The following is an 18867-nucleotide window of genomic DNA, read 5'->3' as shown; positions in this document are numbered from 1 at the left end:
CGAAAGTACACAAATGCTCTTTTCAACCAAAAGGAAACTTTCTCTGTATTTTGTTAATCATTTAAAACATTTCTGCAAAATCCAACCTGACACATTTGGTGTCTTTGGAAAGATTTTTAGGATCTCTTCTAGAAGTGAAACTAAACTTCTGTAGTTTCATTAATGATTGGCCCGGCAACAGGCTGCTTGCTGTGAAGTGGTTGAAGTTTTAGAGATCTTGCATGAAAAGTCACCAAAAAATTCTTCAAAATCAGTTTATACTACATGTCACATTTAAAATTGCGCCAAAAATAAACTGTTTGGTATAACCAGATTCTGTGAAAAGCATAAAATTTTGCATTTCTCGTTGTAACTGTGAAGTCATGTTTGACTCAGTTGAGACCAACGGTGATGTAACAAAAAATTATTGAAAAACAGACAGAACTTCAGGCAGTTTACACAGAGCAGAGAGGAGAGGACAGGAGAGGCTGTAAAAAAATGTAAATAGTTCAATATTTAGAATATGTCTAACTACAATTTTTCCCCAAATATTAAAAAAAAAAATTATCAGAGAAATTCAACTTTTTTCTGATTTCTGTCATTTTAACTGTGTAATTCTGCACAAAGACATGTTTGAGTTGTTCCCACTTCTTGCCATGATTGTGATGATTCCATAGAGCCGCAGCACTTATAGATTTGTATAGATTTTATATATTGCAGTATAAAACAAGTCCACAGTGAGTAAAATTGTGACTGAAACTGCTTCGGGCTCCTATGTGACCTAATTGCAGCTCATTTGAATGTAAACCAAACTTGCAAAGTAAGCGTCCACGCACTGTCTGTGATTTTACACAACTCATGCAAAACACCAGGAGGATCCTGCATCTCTCTCTCTCTCTCTCTCTCTCTCTCTCTCTCTCTCTCTCTCTCTCTCTCTCTCTCTCTCTCTCTCTCTCCATCTAAACTATAAAGAGTTGCATAACAGGGCCAAGAAACTCAAACACACTTTATTCTGTGTCCAGATTCTGCATTAAAGGAATTCTGATTTGGGTTTTAACTGATAAAGGGGATTTATTTTCAGTGTGGAGAGCTGTTCACCTCTCAGGTTCACATCAGCTCTGATCAGTTGGTAATAATCTTGATGTGGACTGGGCCGGCCTCACCAGGTCACATGGCTGCAACATTTACTCACTCATGCACTTAGTGGGGGCAGGCCTGAGGTGTGTGTGTGTGTGTGTGTGTGTGTGTGTGTGTGTGTGTGTGTGTGTGTGTGTTTGAGGAGGGTGTGTGCTGGAGTGGAGAGGTGAGACAGAGAGAGAGAGAGAGGCAGAAGGAGAGAGATGCTGCACCTGTGTGTGATCACCTGAGAAGAAGAAAATTAACAGAGAGGAGGTGAAGAAGAAGAATTTTCTGGCATGGCGGCAAAGTTTCACATCTGAGAGAATCTGCAGCAGCAGCTCGTCATCAAACAGGTAACACAACTTTAATTGTGTTTTATGTCTCTAACGTGTTGTTCTGGTTGGTTTTATATCCTCGACAAGAATCGGTTTGTTCAGTTAACTTTTTAAGATGAATATAATCTTTGTTTGGCATCTGATGATAATGTTTAAAGACTTATTTCCAATGTATTTTTAAGCAAAATGCTCAAAAGTATTCACAAGTCAGGGACAGAAGAACATGTAAAAGACGGAGAAATAGAGTTTGTTTCTGGTGTTTCCAGAGGCTGCAACAGTTACTCCATTAATCTGCAGCTATTTATTAACCGTTTTTGAGCAAAAATGCCAAATTCTGATGCCTCTAGGTACTCAAACATGATAATCTACTGCTTTTCCTTTTATGTAATAGTGAATTTAATATATTTGGGATTTTGTGAGACAAAACAGGATATTTTAAGATTTCATCTGGAGCTACAGGAAATTGTAAAGGGCATTTTTATACTGTTTAGGCTTCAGATGTTTAATAGAGTAAATGATTCATTGGTTAATATAAAAAAAAATACTGGAGGTTTGGAGGTTAACATAATGGAGACATGGGAGCATTCAATGTCTTATATATAAGATATATTAAAGGTGTAAAGGAATTACAAGACCTAGAATTAATTGGAACAAACTGCTAATAATTTTTGCAAATTTGTATGGTTCTATGTGTAAAAATGTGCTTTTTTATAGTAAATTTAATAGACTTCAGCTTTTTTGGACAAAAACAAGACATTTAAAATGTGACATCTTGAGTTTAGGCTGCTGATGTTTAATAGCATTCGTTATTTATTGGTTAATAGAAAAAAACCCTCTGTAGTTCAGGCCTTACAAGATGGAGACAGTAGTTAAAAGTCTTCATACAATAACACTAATTTAAAGATATTAAAGAAAGGAAAACATATATAATCAACTGGATCACATATGTACAAACAATGCTGATTATTTTTTAAGGGAAAATGTCCAATTATGACTCTTCCAAGTTCTCGAATGTGAGAATTCACTGCTTTGTCAATGTCAAGTGTTTGATGTCTGACATTGGGAAAAAAGGTATAAAAAACTAGAAAAACTGACTCATATTGACAAACAATACTCTGTTTATTATCCAATCATCTCTGTGCTGTGATGTTTAAGCTGCTGATCTGTTTGCACTTAAATATTTTCCGAAATTCAACATTTTTACGAGCTCTAAGTCTTTCTGCAGCCTTAACATGACTGTTGACATAATGTCCTTTTCTGTGCACACAAGATGCTTCGTTAGAAACGTTTCTGTGACTTCTACAAACAATAATTTATAAAAAAATTAGCATGCATCAGCTCATTCAACCTGCTGTTACGGGTCAGTGGTGAAGCTGGCACACGGGAGGAAACCTGAGAATCTAATGAAGCTTCAGCTCCGAGTCAGAGCTGTGCCCTTGGATCCTCCTCTCTCTCTCTGAGCTCAAACTTTGAGCCATAGAAAGTCTCTGCAGCTGGTTAGTGATTTCTGAAGGTGGCCACAGTGTTCCCTTCCTGCTGTGATCTCTGCGGCTCACCCACAGAATACATGGTAACTTATTAAAGAGAACTATGGAGGGCCTCCTTTATGTCAACAGGCCCTTTTGTCTCAAAGGTCACATCTAAGTCAAACAAGGCTACATAATAAGAGAAATATGTGTGCATATTGTACCGCTATGTTCTCTGACTGAACTTGGCCTGAAAGTGCTGCTCGCTCTCACTTTGTTCTGCAGAAACTGCTCGATGAAAGAGTCAACACAACTATGTAAATGCTCTGTAAACATTAGTTACAGAGGAACCTGTCCTGTCTTAAAACTGTTTTAAGTTCATTTGCTTTTCTTTTTCTCGTCAAATCCAGTAAAGTGTGGCGTGAGGAGGTTTCTGCAGAAACACGAGCTGTCACCTGAGTGTCTGCACACCAGCAGCTGTGACATAATCAAGAAGTAACATTATAGGAACATAGAGAAACAGCACAGGAGCTCTTATGTAATAAAATGTTTCCCTTAAATTCAACTTTAAACAGCCTGTTTGAACTCTATCACAACATGGAATCAATTGTTTCCTGCTCAGAGTCTCTCCTCTGCTGAACCTCGGTGCTGCACGTTCGTGCCAGGTGCCAAACATCACGTGGTTCAGATAAGAGCGAGATGAGTGTTTCTGCAAAGGGCACGGTCTGTGTATTTGCATAGGTGCTCTATGATAAAATGACCACACCAGAGGAGGATTAGTGGCTCTCTGCTTCCTGTCTGCCTCGTAAAGTCAGAGCTGTTGAGCATTTGTGAAACTCGTAAAAGTTTGGTTTATAAGCTGCGTGTTTTATGTGCAGTTTGAAGCTTATCCCAATATAAAATTCATATGAAATGCTGTTTAATAAATCTACAACAAGGCGATGAGGAACAGTAGCAAGAATTAAAGATATAATATGTAACTTTTCAGTGGTTCGTATGATTCCCTACAAAAACTTTTGCAACCTAATTTGTTGATATCCTACAAAATAAATTCTGTTTTATCAAGTTTGATAAAGTTGTTATTCAGACTAATTAAGGTTGGGCAATAAAAACCAACTTGTCTCAGTTTCGGAGGTTTGGTCAGCTGATTCGATCGTTATCAGACTATTGCGTGGGCGATTATCAGCTGTTATCATCCCATAAATATGGGTGTGTAGCATGCTCTACGTTTCTTTATTTTGGTGCAAAAATTACATTATTCTAGTGAAATAATTACATTAATTTAAGTAAAGTCATATAATTTAGTTTTGTTCAATAACTTATTTATTTTAGAGAAATAATTGCATTTATTCTAGTGAAAATTTCCATTTATTTTAGTGTAATAATATTATTTTTAGTGCATAAAATAAATATATTTTGGTGCAAAAAACACATTATTCTCGTATATTAATTACATGTATTTTAGTGCAAATTTAATTAATTTTGAAGAGAATTACATTTATTTCAGTGCAATAAAATGTATTGTGGTGAAATAATAGAATTTAAGTGAAAAAATGTAATCAATTTTTGTGAAGTTATATATTTAACTTAGTGAAAGAATTTAATTTATTATAGTTATTATAGTGCAATAACTATAGTTGTTTGAGGAGAATAATTAAATGTATTTAAGTAAAATAATTGCAAAATTTTGGTGAAAAAAATGACGTTTATTTTTCTTGCAAGTAAATAATAAAAAAAGTTTAATTGTAGTGTAAAAATGTAATTTTAGCACAAAATGACAGTATTGCAACATTACATTTATTCTAGTGAAATGATGAGATTTAGTTTTCTGTAATTATAATTATTCTAGTAAAATTTAGTTTTCTGTAATTTTATTTATTCTCATGTAATAAATTCCAGAGTGAAATTACATTATATATATTTTTTCCTTTTTCGTGCACTCAGCAGGAGTATCACTCATATTTTGTTGTCTTCTGGACTCCATTCTATTTCTGGATTATATTTTATACAGCATGTCATAAATCTGTTTAAGAGACATCAAAGGGTCAATATTTATTTCACGAGGAAGTTACTTTGCAGTTTGGTTACCAGGAAACTGATAAATAATAATCTGTGCCTACATGCAGCCATGAATCATATAAACATAAATTCTGTGTTGCTGACAGCAGAATCTGCTTCACTTTACTGTTTATCGCCTGTTTGTTTCTGAGCTGTAAGAGCAGCTGACTTCATATCAGATCACATGTTGCAGGACAGAAGATCCTCACAGATCATCATTCATTCATCAGCTGCAGCAGAGAGTCAGGTGTCAGCTGTCAGGTTTCACTGCTGCTCTCACGAACCAACCAGCCGGTTTCTGTCTGACAGAGACAATAAAGAGTCAAAAAACAAACAACTTCAGCAGCAAACATCCACAAAAGAGGGCCTAAAGTCATAAGTACAAAAATACTATTTAATTTTGAGTATTTATTGCACTAAAATAAATTAAAGCATTTCACCAGAATAAATATAAACATAAAACAAAAAATAATTTGAATTATTTCACTTGAATGAAATGTAATTATTGTACTCAAAATGTTTTTCCCCACAAGAATAAATGTAATAATTCAACTCAAATAATTGTATTTATTGCACTAGAGTAAAATAAATAATTTCACTGGAGTAAATGGAGAAAAACCTTTTGCACCAAAAATGTATTTTTGTGCTAAAATACATGTTATAATTGTACTTAAATAATGTTATTTTTGCACTAAAATAAATGCATTTTATGCACTAAAATTAATGTTATTATTACACTAAAATGAATGACATTTTTTTTCAGTAGAATAAATGTATTTATTTCACTAAAATAAGATACAAATATGATACAAATATATTAAATTACTTCATTTAAATGAATGTAATTATTGCACTACAACAAACGTAATTTTTTCCCCATAATAAAGGAAGGTAGAGCCTTCTACTAGCACATATTCATGAGATGATAACTGCTGATAAACACTCATTTAATAGAAGTTTTAGACTGTGATTTTGCTGCTTATCCTTCAGTAAACTAGATAAATGGTGATGGTAAAAAGGGATTTTCCAGCCGTGTGAACGAGCTGAGAAACTAAACAGTTCAGGGACGACTCAGACTTTATGAGGTCAGAAGGTCAGAAGTGCAAATTCCCCAAACAGGAAATACAAAACCATAAGAAATGTTTGACCAGCAGCCACAAAAACTCTGACAGGCTTTTAGATGATTTTATTATTTTATTCATTTATTCCAGTGTGTCTTTCTAATTGCGGTTGAAAGTTCATTATTTATGACACATTTTATGATCAAAACAATCGTTCCACATGGTCGACTTAATGGATTTTTTTTTATTGCACTAGAATAAATCTTTCTGAGTAGCTGGAGTTTCCTCAGTCTTCAGGATGCACATTTTGGAATTTTTGCTGATTTTTTCCAAATTATTTCCAGCCAATTAGCATTGTCTATACAATGCATTTATTTGATATATTTTTCCACTTAATTGCAGAAACTTTAAGTCTCTCCTGTTGTGGATTTAACACATTGGTTTTTATTATTATATCAGCTGTTATTGTGATGGTTTGTGGTTATTTTTTATGTCTTTTATGCATGTCTGTTCAGGAAAACAATTTATGTTCAAGATAATTAATGACAGGACTCCATGCTTTTTTCAAAATAGCTCTTATTTTCCATTAATAGAGCAGGTATTCTCCCCCTGAAGATAATCCCAAATCCCACAAAGGATCACCTACAGGCTGGATTCCTTCAATAAATCTTACAAAAATATATATTTTTTTGGTGCAAAAGGTACATTTATTTCAGTGCAACAATTGTATTTATTCTACTGAAATAATTGTTTTATTTAGTGTAATTACTATAAATATAGAATAATTACATTTATTCCAGTAAAAAAGGATATTTATTTTTGTGTAATAAAAATTAATTTTAATGCAATAATTACATTTATTTTAGTGCAAAAACGTAAATAACTCTAGTGCAGTTGTTACATTTATTCAAGTGAAATAATTCAAAATACTTTGTGCTGTAATTATATTTATTCACATGAATTTTTTTTATGTATTCTAGCGTAATAAATACTAAATAAAATAATTCAATAAAATATTGTTAAATATTTATTTTTCCAGTGCAAAATTACATTACATTTTTTAAAAATTTTACTCATTTTAGAACCTGTGTTTTACTTATTTTTTGTGTCTTGTTATTGCACCGATCAGGGAAAGTGTTCCTAATGTTGCTGTAATTTATATAATGACACAATAATCTATTCTATTTCTAGATAATAAATAATAAATAAATAATAATAATTATAATAAATCAGATTTATATAGCGCTTTTAAAGGTTTTCAAAGTTGCTTTACACAAAACATGAAACAAATAAAAATACAGAGATTAAAAATAGAAATGAGAGTTTATGAGTTCAGGTTTGAAAGTTGTCTTGGAAATGTGGGTTTTGAGTTGGTTTTGGTCCTAAAATGTTTTAGGGAGACAGTTATTGGCATTCTGGAGCAGAGGAGAAAGTTTTCTAACTCTTCTTTCGTAGTATTCTCCCTGATTCCTGTAAATAAAGGCCTGTTGTGCTCAGTTTGTGCTCTGCGTCCTGCAGGTCGTTGCCCCCGTGTGTGTCGGTGCCATGGCTGACCCCAGCTGGTGGAAGCTGACCTTCTCCCGCAAGAAGAAATCCGAGTCCAAGGTCCTGTACGAGATCCCGGCCGAGTACGGCACCAACACGGGACACAAAGAGACACACTCGACCTACAGCCCGGCTCCGGACCACACGGACAGCCAGTTCAACGCCCGACTGGAGAAGATCGTTGACAAATCTGCCACCAAGGGGCGCCACGTCAAGGTGTCCCACTCCGGACGCTTCAAGGAGAAGAAGAAGGTCCGAGCCTCGCTGTCGGAGAACCCGAGCCTGTTCTCAGAGCACGGCCTCAGCGACGAGAACCACAAAAACAAGACAGACAAATAGCAGCAAAACAAACTGGATCACACGTGTCATATCAGCAAAATATACACAATAATCATGTGGCACAACATGTGCACCACACCCAGATACACACTCTGCAGACACACACTCAGATACACACTCTGCAGACACACACTCAGACACACACTCACACCCTGACACATTCTGCAGACACACACCGAGCAGATACACACACACGCTCAGCAGACTCACAACCAGATACACACTCAGACACACATTCTGCAGACTCACACACACACACACTCTGCAGACTCACACACCCAGACACACACTCTGCAGACTCACACACACACACTCAGACACACACTCTGCAGACACACACACACACACTCTGCAAACTCACACACCCAGACACACTCTGCAGACTCACACACACTCTGACACACACTCTGCAGACTCACACACACTCTGACACACACTCTGCAGACTCACACACACTCTGCAGACTCACACCCAGACACACACTCTGCAGACTCAAACACACTCTGACACACACTCTGCAGACTCACACACACCCAGACACACACTCTGCAGACTCACACACACTCTGCAGACTCACACCCAGACACACACTCTGCAGACTCAAACACACTCTGACACACACTCTGCAGACTCACACACACCCAGACACACACTCTGCAGACTCACACACACTCTGCAGACTCACACCTAAACAAACAGCTGTTATCAGCATCACTAAACAAACTACTGGAGACATTTCGTCTTGTTTCTCTCTTTCTGGGTTATTTATCTCCATGCAAACATTATGAATGAACTTTATTGTAAATTTATTTTTATTATTATGGATTTTTTTGGAATGAAACCTCCTTTTTTAAAATCAGTATAGAAGAAGAAGAAGAAATGTGTGTGTGTACAGTGCAACCAAAATAAATTTTTATTACATTTTTATGCAAAAACAGACTTGATTTTAATGTCAGAAATATTGTGGATGCAAATATGATAAATTATATTATAGATAAAAGCAATAAAAATGCAGTTTGTATGATCTTTTCTTGAATCCAAAAGCAAAAAAAAAAATGTATTTTGTTTTTAATAAATGTAACAAGATGAGTTAATAAGAAAAGAGTGCTTTGTGTTTGTGCAGGATTATAACAATCATGTGAACATGCGGATCAATGATTCAGAGATGTGTGTGTTCATCTGGTGTCAGGTTGCAGTGTGTGTGTGTGTGTGTTGCCACGGTGATGTAAGCAGACACTGAAACCTAACACGCCGAGCTGCAGCCTCTTCTAATGTCCAGACTGACTCACAGCTGATCACACACAATCAGACAATTATCTTTTGTGTTACAGGGTTTCTGAAATGTTTAAATATGCAAATTGTGCATTATGTTATTTAATAAGGGCTCATTTGCATGAATTTCCAGAAGAGAAACCTGAACATTAGAGTCAAAAGTTTCTTGCAGAGGGGACTTTGGATTTCTCTTTTTATTCCTCTATAAATCAATATTATCAACAAATGCCACGTTTTTATGAATACAATGTTGTATAAACCATGTTATGAGTAATATATGAACAAAGTTTCTGAATATCGAAAATATTGAAAACTCTTGATTTCTGCTTAGATTATGAGAAAAAAAATAATTATGAGTTCATATATTTTTTTATTGGAAAACACTATTTAGTGACTGTCGGTATGTGTCTGTATATTTCATGTTCATTTGCAAAAACATATAATTTTTTCCTCATTAATTTAGTTTGTTTCTTTTTTTGTTGTTTTTAGGGGGGTGTTTTTGTTTTTTGCAATCTTGGAAATTGAAATCTGACTCCTGTTCAGTTATTCTAATACGATAAATCTATTTTTTTTCTTAAATCACATTTTTATTGTGCAAACAATGATTTGATGCAAGGTGCTAATCACTTTATTACTTAAAAATAAATCAGTAAATAGTGTTTCCCAATCAAAATATTTGAACTCAAAATATTTTTTCCTCATAATATAAGCCAGAAATCATATCAAAGTGACAGATTTTCCCTTGAGTGCACAATAAAAATGTGATTTAAGAAAATAAAAAAATAATTTATCTGATAGAAATTTGCGAGACTACAAAACTAAAAAAAAATAAACCAACAAAAACTAAAATAACGAGAAAAAAAAATCCTGTTTTTGCAAGTTAACTTGTAATATACTGGCATATATTGAAACAGTGCAGGAAATGAACATCTATATGTGTACTTTTTATGTTTTTTTCCTAATTTGAAATATGGTAAGTTATGGAAACAAAATATAAAAAAATCTTGATAATAGACTTAACCAGTGCATAAAAAATGCTGTTATAGCATGCAGTGTGTGAATTTAAGCATCATTTGTATTTTGAAGTGTTCCTGTATTGTTGAAGTCTGCTGCTGCCCTCTACTGGACACACGAGCACAGAGTCCTTAGCTACAAATTAAACTTTATTATTCTATATCAACATTAATTCAAGTCAAAATCACATTCTTACATCAGCGAAAATCAAACAAACAATCTCAACAGTTGGCACAAATTAAACCATCATCATCATCATCATCTTCATCTCTTTTAATCTCTTTGTTAAAAGGCAGTTAGACTGATGCATCAATCCATAATGGAATCAAGTCAGAATAATTTAGTTACACTGCATTTTATTGGTACTATAATTCACTTTAATAACTGTAAATTCTCAAGAAGGTTCCTGGTTTGTAAGTGAGTTCTTATTATCAGGAAAATGTCTCTTTATTTTCTCTATTATTGGCACAAAATTACAAACTGGATCTTCGCTAGAACTTTTAAATTACAGATCTGTAAAATTAAAGTGTTACCAATATTTTAAAACGCTGAAAATGTTGCAGAGGAAGCTGCATCAGTGGGGAAGTGACAGTGAGTGGTTCAGGTTGTGCTTTTACACAAATAAGACACAGTTTTCACGTCCTAAAGGTTAAAAACTAACTGATGTTACTGTCATTGTTTGACAGGAGCAGCTGGAGTTTGCTCTTTCTGTCTGTGGAGAAGTTGCACAGTGCACCAGGCGGTCTGACATCACAAACAGAAAGACGACACAATGTCTTTTACGTCCACTGAGGTAAAGATGGAGAGTTTATAGATGCGGTGTTTCAGGGGGAGAGGCGCTGGTACACCCAGCCTCCCTCTGCAGCGTGCTGGAACTCCTGCAGCGCCGTCTCTCCGTCCCGCGGCCGCGTGAAGACGATGCGGTCGTGCAGCCGGTTGGTCTGACCCTGCCAGAACTCCATGTAGTACGGCTTCACCATGTAGCCCCCCCTGATCACAGACACACAGACAGTTAGAGTATGAAGAAACAGATTCAGATGAGATTTGTGTCTCACGTTTTACCCTGATATCAGATTCCTGAGTTTACAAACCATCATTGGCTTCTCTGTCAGTAATAATAATATATACAGGACAGGCCAAAAGTTTGGACACACCTTCTCATTCAATGCGTTTCCTTTATTTTCATGACTATTTACATTGTAGATTCATCAAAACTATTAATGAACACATGTGGAATTATGTACTTCACAAAAAAGTGTGAAATAACTGAAAACATGTCTTATATTCTAGTAAGCAAAGGGTGGTTACTTTGAGGAATCTACAATACAAGACATGTTTTCAGTTATTTCACACTTTTTTGTTAAGTACATAATTCCATATGTGTTTATTCATAGTTTTGATGCCTTCAGTGAGAATCTACAATGTAAATAGTCATGAAAATAAAGAAAACGCATTGAATGAGAAGGTGTGTCCAAACTTTTGGCCTGTACTGTATTTAGTGATGAAGGTGTTTCTACATTCAAACAAAAAAAAAAACATGGTATTTTTATAGAAATAACAAAACCTTTTTATTCCTTTCCAGACCTTTTGTATATCTCCCTGTTATTTCTGTTTATTTTAATTATTTTTTATAATGATCCATCCATCCATCCATTTTCCTCCGCTTATCCGGCTTTTATAATGATATATGATAATAAACATTATATACAATAGATATTATAATGAATTATAATAAAGAAAGAAAATCTATTATTTTTAATATAATTTAATTTTATATATTTTATAATTATATATAATTAAATAATGTTGAAAGTAATAGATTTTTTATTAGTGTTTAATTAATAATTATAAATATTACTAATAATAAATTATTTGATTATACATTTTTGTGATTATTATTTTTACTTTATTTTTAACTGTGTTTTCTTTGTAAAGCGTCTGAAAAGGGCATAAGAGTATAAATAAAATGTATTATTATTTTAATTAGATTAGATTAAACTTCATTGTCATTGCACATGTAACAAGTACAAAGAAACGAAATACTGATAGCACCTAACCAGAAGTGCTTAAGCAGGAATTAAGTTAATCATAGTGCAATATATACAGGAATGAATTATATTAAAAAAACGCAGTATATAATAATAATAATAATAATAATAATAATAACAACAATAATACTATTAGAAACTTTAAGATTAAATGTATCCTGGGCAAACCTCCTGATAATAAAACTCAATAACAGACTTTCTAAACTTAGATTAAGACTCTTTCATCCATGCATCGTCTTATTTCAGGTATTTTCCTGCTGTCGTGGTGATAATCCTAATTATCACATGTGAACTTGTTTGGCTTGAATGCAACAATGTTAATTTACATGTAAAAGTCCCACATGAGTTTAGTTGTAAAGAACAAAGATTAATGCTGACCAGTAGTCGGGCATCGGCACCTCTGAGTCTTTGTATTTCTCCTCCAGTTCTGCGTTTTTCTGCCTCAGAAACTAAAAAGAAAAGAAACGGTGAGAACGGAGCCTTTAACGTTTATGTTTCCCGGGTAACAGATGTGGTTCTTACGTCTCTGTCGGGGACCGGCGTGCTCTGCCGGCTCACCACCGCTCCGATCTGGCTGCTCTTCGGTCGGGAGTGGAAGTAATCACAGGAGCTCTGGAGGGGGATCCGCTCCACGGTGCCCTCGATGCGAATCTGCACATCAGAATTAACATTTATAAACACGTTATTTGCTGAGAAAAAAACTGAATTTGTGGAGAAAATAAGAGAGGCTGACCTGTCTGTTCAGAGGCTCCCAGTAAAACACCAGACAGGCGTACGGATTACTCTCCTGAGGGACAAAAACAGATCAGACATTAACAAAGAAAAATGACTAATAGAATATTTTTTACTCGAGCTGCTGCAAAAACGAGGTAAATAAATACACTGTAAATAATTTAAATACTTAAAAATACTTAAAGGAACTGAGATTCACAGGATAAAAAAGATATCTGATGAAAGAAAAAATGAATGGGCAATAAAAAAAAAGTAATATTAATCAAGTTTATATGTGAGACTCTGATTTATAAAACAACAATGATATTAAAGCGTTGTACCCATTATTGTATAAATAAAATTAAAATAAATAGTATTTAAAAATGGAATAATAACTCATAGAATTAGAAATGAAGAACAAGAACATAAAAAAAGATGACTAAATTAATTAAATATGAGAATTATAATTAAATAATATTTCAGTTGTAGCCCTAATATGTATGTTTTTGTCCCCTATGAAATTTAATATTTATTTTTTATTTTTTTTATTTTTTATTTTATATAATTTATACATATATATATAAAAAGCCACTTTTCGACCTTATTATTATTTTACTTATTAATTGATCTACTAATTCACCTTATTGTTTATTATAACTTTATAATTATTAATTGCTCACTTTAAAAAAATATAAAAAAAACTTGCACAAATGCTTTGTTTACATATCATAAAGAACCTTGTATGTAAACAAGTGCAAATTTCTATTAACTCCTATATATTCACATATATATAAAATCATATTTGAAAAAGTGCAAAACAAGTGCTTTTGTTCTTACTTTTTTGTTCTAATGCTTAATAACACACATACTTTTGAAGTTTTTTAAAATAACATTTTAATATAATTTTTTTTTCTTTTTTCTTCTTTATACTGTATTTTGTTATTTTGTTTACATCTCTTTGTATTGTGTTATGTATTTATTGTTTGTGCAGCACTTTGGAAACCTTGTGTTTGCTAAAATTGAGCTATATAAATAAAGGGGATTGGTGATAAAAATTATAAATGCTGATAAAAAACTTTGATTAAAAAAAAATAAACATTTTAAATGCAGGACTTTTACAGGACTTGTGCACAGTAAAGTGTTGTGTTGCTTCTTTAATTGTGCTGTAAAAGATTTGAGAAGTTGTTCTTCCTCTGGGTTTAGAGTCAGAGAGAGAAACGGTCCCTCACCAGCTCTGAACCTTTCCTGCTCTCGTAGTTTGTGAAGAAACGGAAACCTTCGTGGCTGAAACCTTTCAGGAGGACCATCCGAGCAGACGGACGTCCGTCTCTGCACAGAGAGAAATAAATTAATAAGGCTGATGTTAGAAATTAGTGACAAAACAAACATGAATGTGTCTCCAGGCAGCCAGGTGTTCGTACTTGGTTGCCGTGGCGATGCACATGGCGTTAGGCTCTCCGATCTCTGGACACTTTGCTGCTTCATCAAACCAGTTTCCAAACTGTTTGATCGGGTCCAGAGACGCAAGATGACTCTCCTCAAAACACTGAAACAAAATAGTTTATTGTATATATATAAATGCACTGAAAGTAACCAAGTAGATTAACTCCTGCACTGACCTTAAATACTGGATTATTAGGGCCTCGGGGCCTCGGGGCCTCGCACCGAGCACAGTGGGGGCGAAGCTACTACTGTTATACTGTGGATTTTTTCTTATTCCTCTTCCGGACGCAATTTCGTCCCGCTACTAGTCCTACAACTTGAAGAGTTGCAGGACAAATTATATATCAAAACGTGCGGTTTTGTTCGGGATCGGTGTGCTATTACTTTTCTCTACAGAATAAGAATTTTTCGCGACGTAAGTCACGAAAAACTGCCCAAAATTTTGCATTGAAATGAATGGGACGGGCGACAAAAAATGAGCGAAAAAGAACAATAATTGGAGATTTTTAAACGTCTACTTCTCCGGCATAATTTCACCTAGAGACTCCATTTAAACTTTAAACAGTAGACACAAGTCTTGTGTATTGGTGTATTAATTTGCGTTTCGATAGGTCATATAGTTTTTTATCAATCCCTGTTCAATGACCATGATCATTTTTGGAGAAATTCTGAGATTATAATGGGTGTGTACGGAATGTTCGTGTCAGAGTGTGTGACATCATCGCCAGAGTGTAGAGGGAGAGAAAAAATTGTCAAAAAATAAATTTGAAAACTGCGCTCCAGGCCGCAAATTCCACTCTACAGAAATAATTTATACATAGAAATGTAGGAAAATTTGTCTTCTCACTCACAATCCTCTGGTAAAGCTGTCAGAGTTATAGTTTGGGCGTACGACTTACAGATTCGCCACCAAAACCACCAACAGCCTCATTGGCTCCCATATTAAAAACGCAGGGAGATTTCGGAAAAAGGGAAGATGGAACAGTTTTTTTAGATCGCTCTAACGAAGCTATTTTTTCATTTTTCTTAAAAAAAAAACATATGTAGACGTTCAGAAAGAACTCAGGACGCTCAAAGTGAAGTCGGATCAATGATAGGTATTATGGTTTTGCCAAAAATGCTTTCTGTTCGAGGCCAGAAATTTCAGTCCACCTCTGGCTGCTGTCACTCTTTCATTAACAGGTGGTGCCAGTTAATTCTGTCGATTGCTTTGATCTGATTGCCTTTGATCTTTGATGTGATTACAGTTACAGATACACACACACACACACACACACACACACGCGCGTAAGCACGTACACTCCTCACACATGCATACACATGCTTCAAACACACACACGCGCATGCACGCATGCACGCACACACACAGTAACTTTATGTGATTTTAATTACACACACACAAACACACACACCGGCAGTAGCCCCCGTGGACCTTTCAAAATCCAAAAGAAAAAGAGGAAATTTTCTAGTTTACATTTATTATTATTATTTACATCATTTTTTTTTACAAATTCATACTTCCCCAAACCATGCATCTCCAGGTGATATGTCTTTTTGAGTGTTATTTTTTTATTTATTCATTATCTGCTCTAGCAGATTAGTGTACACACATATGTTTATTATAATAATCAGAAATGTGAAATTGCATATTTTTGATTGAATAATGCTTAATATCTTCTGCAGATGTTGGGAAAACACATACAGAAATATTAACGTATTTTTAAAGAAATTATCTGTAAAATAACTTATGGTTGTTTACTGTTATTTGTGTTTGTTGTTTTGCTGCCAGATGTTTTACTATTTATTTATGATCATTTATTTTACAGTGTACTAGACTGTACTAAAACTAGACATAATATATGACGGAATTATGTTAAAGATCACTTTAGACATGTTTTAAGACACAAAAGCTCTGCCTGGAGTTATACATGTTAAAATTACATTCACGTCTTCTGTCATCAAAAAGTGCTGAATTTATGAATATTAAATATGCACTTTTTAAAAGTTCAACTGCTGCACACAAGATGTTTTCTATGCAGTTTCATCAGAAATCATTATTGTAGCAGAATTATATAAAAAGAGCACAACAATAAACATCTACAGCAGTGAAATAGAACATGCACATTAATACAGAGAAATATGTAAATAAAAAATATAATATACAATAGTAAAAAAATGACGTTAAAAAACAACAACAAACATTTTACTCGCAATCAATATTTTAACTGATAATACTTTAAGTAAAGATTTGAATGCAGGACTTTTATTTGTAGTGAAGTAGATTTTCTGTATTTATTCAAGTAAAACACCTGAATATTGTCATTAACACTGAAAACACACACTAATATTCTTGAACAGGCCTCCTGCAGGCCTAGAATGACTGATTCAACCAGAGTTAGTGTCTGTGAAATACTTATTTAGGGTCTGTTAAGGTTTTTATAATAGGTTGTGGAGGTCAAAAGTGAAAGTCAAGGTCTGAAACATCTGCAGAGCATGAAAACACAGATACCTGCTGCCTCACAGAGATCACATGGTTACATTAAATAAACGGTATAAGTAATTAAAGCTGCAGTTTGAGTGCAGTCTGCATTGACATTACAGGACCATAATAACCTCTCAGTTACACAAACCGAATGGATTAGATTCAGTTTATTCCCATTGACAGGTAGCTGCAGTGTTTTGCATGCCTCTCACCTCCTCGTCTCCTTTGTATTTCTTCCTCATGTCGCTCAGGTCCATGTTTGTGCGCTCAGTCGATGATTTCCTGCAGAAACTCAGTAGAAACACTCGCTGCCGTCCTGCTGTCAGAGAGGCATGAGATGGACTATGATTCCTACCTAATAAACTGATCTTCCTCAATAAATTCGCACTGAGTATGCGCCTCATGCTGGTCAGACTGACGGTGACGTCACCGCGCAGCCTGCTTTACGTAATTGATTACACAAACCGTTTTGTAACAAATTTTATTATAGTATAGAATTATTTAAAAAATAATATTTTCAAACGTAGGATTGGGTTAGGAATACGTACGACATTGTGTAAACAGCAGATAAAATTTAAACAAAAAAATTAAATTAAAAAAACACATCGAAGCGCTATGCTGCATTCAAGGCATGTTTGTAATTAAGAGCAACCAAATGGGAAAACAGATCCGTGCATGTTTTATACTGGTGCTCATTGATTATTAAGGCAATTTAAAGACTTTAAATTATTATTGAAAAGTATTAAAGGAATAGAAAGTGTGTTTGATCTCTTCAAAATCCCAAGAAAAGAGGACACATGTTGCTAATTAAAAAACAATACTTTTTTTTGTTTTTCTTTGTTTGTTTTCCTGAAAGATGAAGAGAAATTAAGCTAACTAAAAGGCTATTAAATGTCTTAATATTAATTTACTAATTAATTACTTTTTATTTACTTAATAGATAGGAAAAGCAAAAATTGATTAATGTCTCCTTTGCCGATCTCTAGTGGTACCCAATGGGAATTGCAGGAGTCTTGCAACAAGAAAATAAAAGATGTTTTCTTTTATTCTTTTATTCTTTTACTTTTTTGCAAAAGTCCTTGACTTGTCCTGGCTTGACCAGAAGATGGTTAAATTAGCCACGGTGCATAAGTAGTTCAGAGTCACAGAATTAATATTTTATATATATATATATATATATATATATATATATATATATATATATATATATATATATATATATGTATATATATAGTAGTATAGTTTAGTAATACAACCCTGATTAAACATAAATAAAAACAGAATGCAATGATTTTTAGAAGTTGTTATACATTCTACACCTATTCTGAATCTGAACAGCGCAATCTGAACAACTTTTTTGCTTGCCGTTGTACAGCTATTATTCATTATTATTACGATTTATTTATTTGATATGTTTCGATCATGTGATAAAGTGAGAGGGATGTACTGTAGTTTATTTAAAAATATATTTCATATAATATTTTTTTCTGATATGTAGCTACTGTAAGGGATTAAAATTTAATGGAGTATTTACAAAAAGGAAAATATAGAAACTATACAAAGACAGTCATGAGATAAAGTGACAGTGGTGGGATTTATATGTCACCTTAGACCAGAGTAATGTATTATAAATCTTTATAACACTTTTGTGTTGGTCTGTAATAATATTGCAATGTCTATCACAACACTGTGATGTAGCCGAGACTGCCTGTAGGTGATCATACTTTATTAAACATTAGAAATGTACATGATGAGTTATACTTGCAAATATTGTTTTTATAAGGAATTCTATTCTAGAGCAAAAAGCGTGCGCCGCCCGGGAATCGAACCCGGGTCGCAAGAATGGGAATCTTGCATGATACCACTACACCAGCGGCGCCGATACCAACAGGGCAGACCAGAGATTTTATATAGAAAACGGTCTGAGGGATGAGACGAGTCATATTTAACTGGTGTGTATGGTGTTAAATGGTTCGATGTTGCGGGTCGGACTTC

At 34.1% G+C, this 18867-nt stretch overlaps 2 protein-coding genes and 1 non-coding gene across 3 annotated transcripts; 1 reads left to right on the top strand and 2 right to left on the bottom strand.

Moving 5' to 3' along the window:
- Positions 1–1049: 1049 nt before the first annotated feature.
- Positions 1050–9298, top strand: prr15lb (proline rich 15 like b). Its single transcript, XM_059325109.1, has 2 exons — positions 1050–1451; positions 7537–9298. The coding sequence occupies exon 2, from the start codon at positions 7564–7566 to the stop codon at positions 7900–7902; it is 339 nt and encodes a 112-aa protein (XP_059181092.1). The 5' UTR covers positions 1050–1451; positions 7537–7563; the 3' UTR covers positions 7903–9298.
- Positions 9299–10388: 1090 nt separating this feature from the next.
- pnpo (pyridoxamine 5'-phosphate oxidase) lies at positions 10389–17303 on the bottom strand. The gene is made up of 7 exons (XM_059325111.1): positions 17085–17303; positions 14369–14493; positions 14177–14276; positions 12970–13023; positions 12759–12887; positions 12615–12685; positions 10389–11178 (listed from the first exon to the last, which is right to left on the bottom strand). Exons 1-7 carry the CDS (start codon positions 17274–17276, stop codon positions 11013–11015), a joined length of 837 nt encoding a protein of 278 aa, XP_059181094.1. The 5' UTR covers positions 17277–17303; the 3' UTR covers positions 10389–11012.
- Positions 17304–18680: 1377 nt separating this feature from the next.
- Positions 18681–18751, bottom strand: trnag-ccc (transfer RNA glycine (anticodon CCC)). The gene has a single exon. It is a non-coding gene; the product is annotated as a tRNA-Gly (tRNA).
- Positions 18752–18867: the final 116 nt, after the last annotated feature.

The sequence above is a fragment of the Centropristis striata genome, chromosome 21, assembly GCF_030273125.1.
Source record: "Centropristis striata isolate RG_2023a ecotype Rhode Island chromosome 21, C.striata_1.0, whole genome shotgun sequence".
Classification (NCBI taxonomy): domain Eukaryota; kingdom Metazoa; phylum Chordata; class Actinopteri; order Perciformes; family Serranidae; genus Centropristis; species Centropristis striata.
Note: the sequence above shows the minus strand (reverse complement) of the source record. Positions and strands in the feature narration are given on the sequence as shown.

Coding starts and splice junctions, on each gene's coding strand:
- prr15lb (XM_059325109.1), top strand. CDS start 7,564: ATGGCTGACCCCAGCTGGTGGAAGCTGACCTTCTCCCGCAAGAAGAAA.
- pnpo (XM_059325111.1), bottom strand. CDS start 17,276: ATGAGGCGCATACTCAGTGCGAATTTATTGAGGAAGATCAGTTTATTA. Junction 14,494..17,084: donor AATACAAAGGAGACGAGGAG/GTGAGAGGCATG, acceptor ATTTTGTTTCAG/TGTTTTGAGGAGAGTCATCT. Junction 12,888..12,969: donor GGGAGCCTCTGAACAGACAG/GTCAGCCTCTCT, acceptor TCTGATGTGCAG/ATTCGCATCGAGGGCACCGT.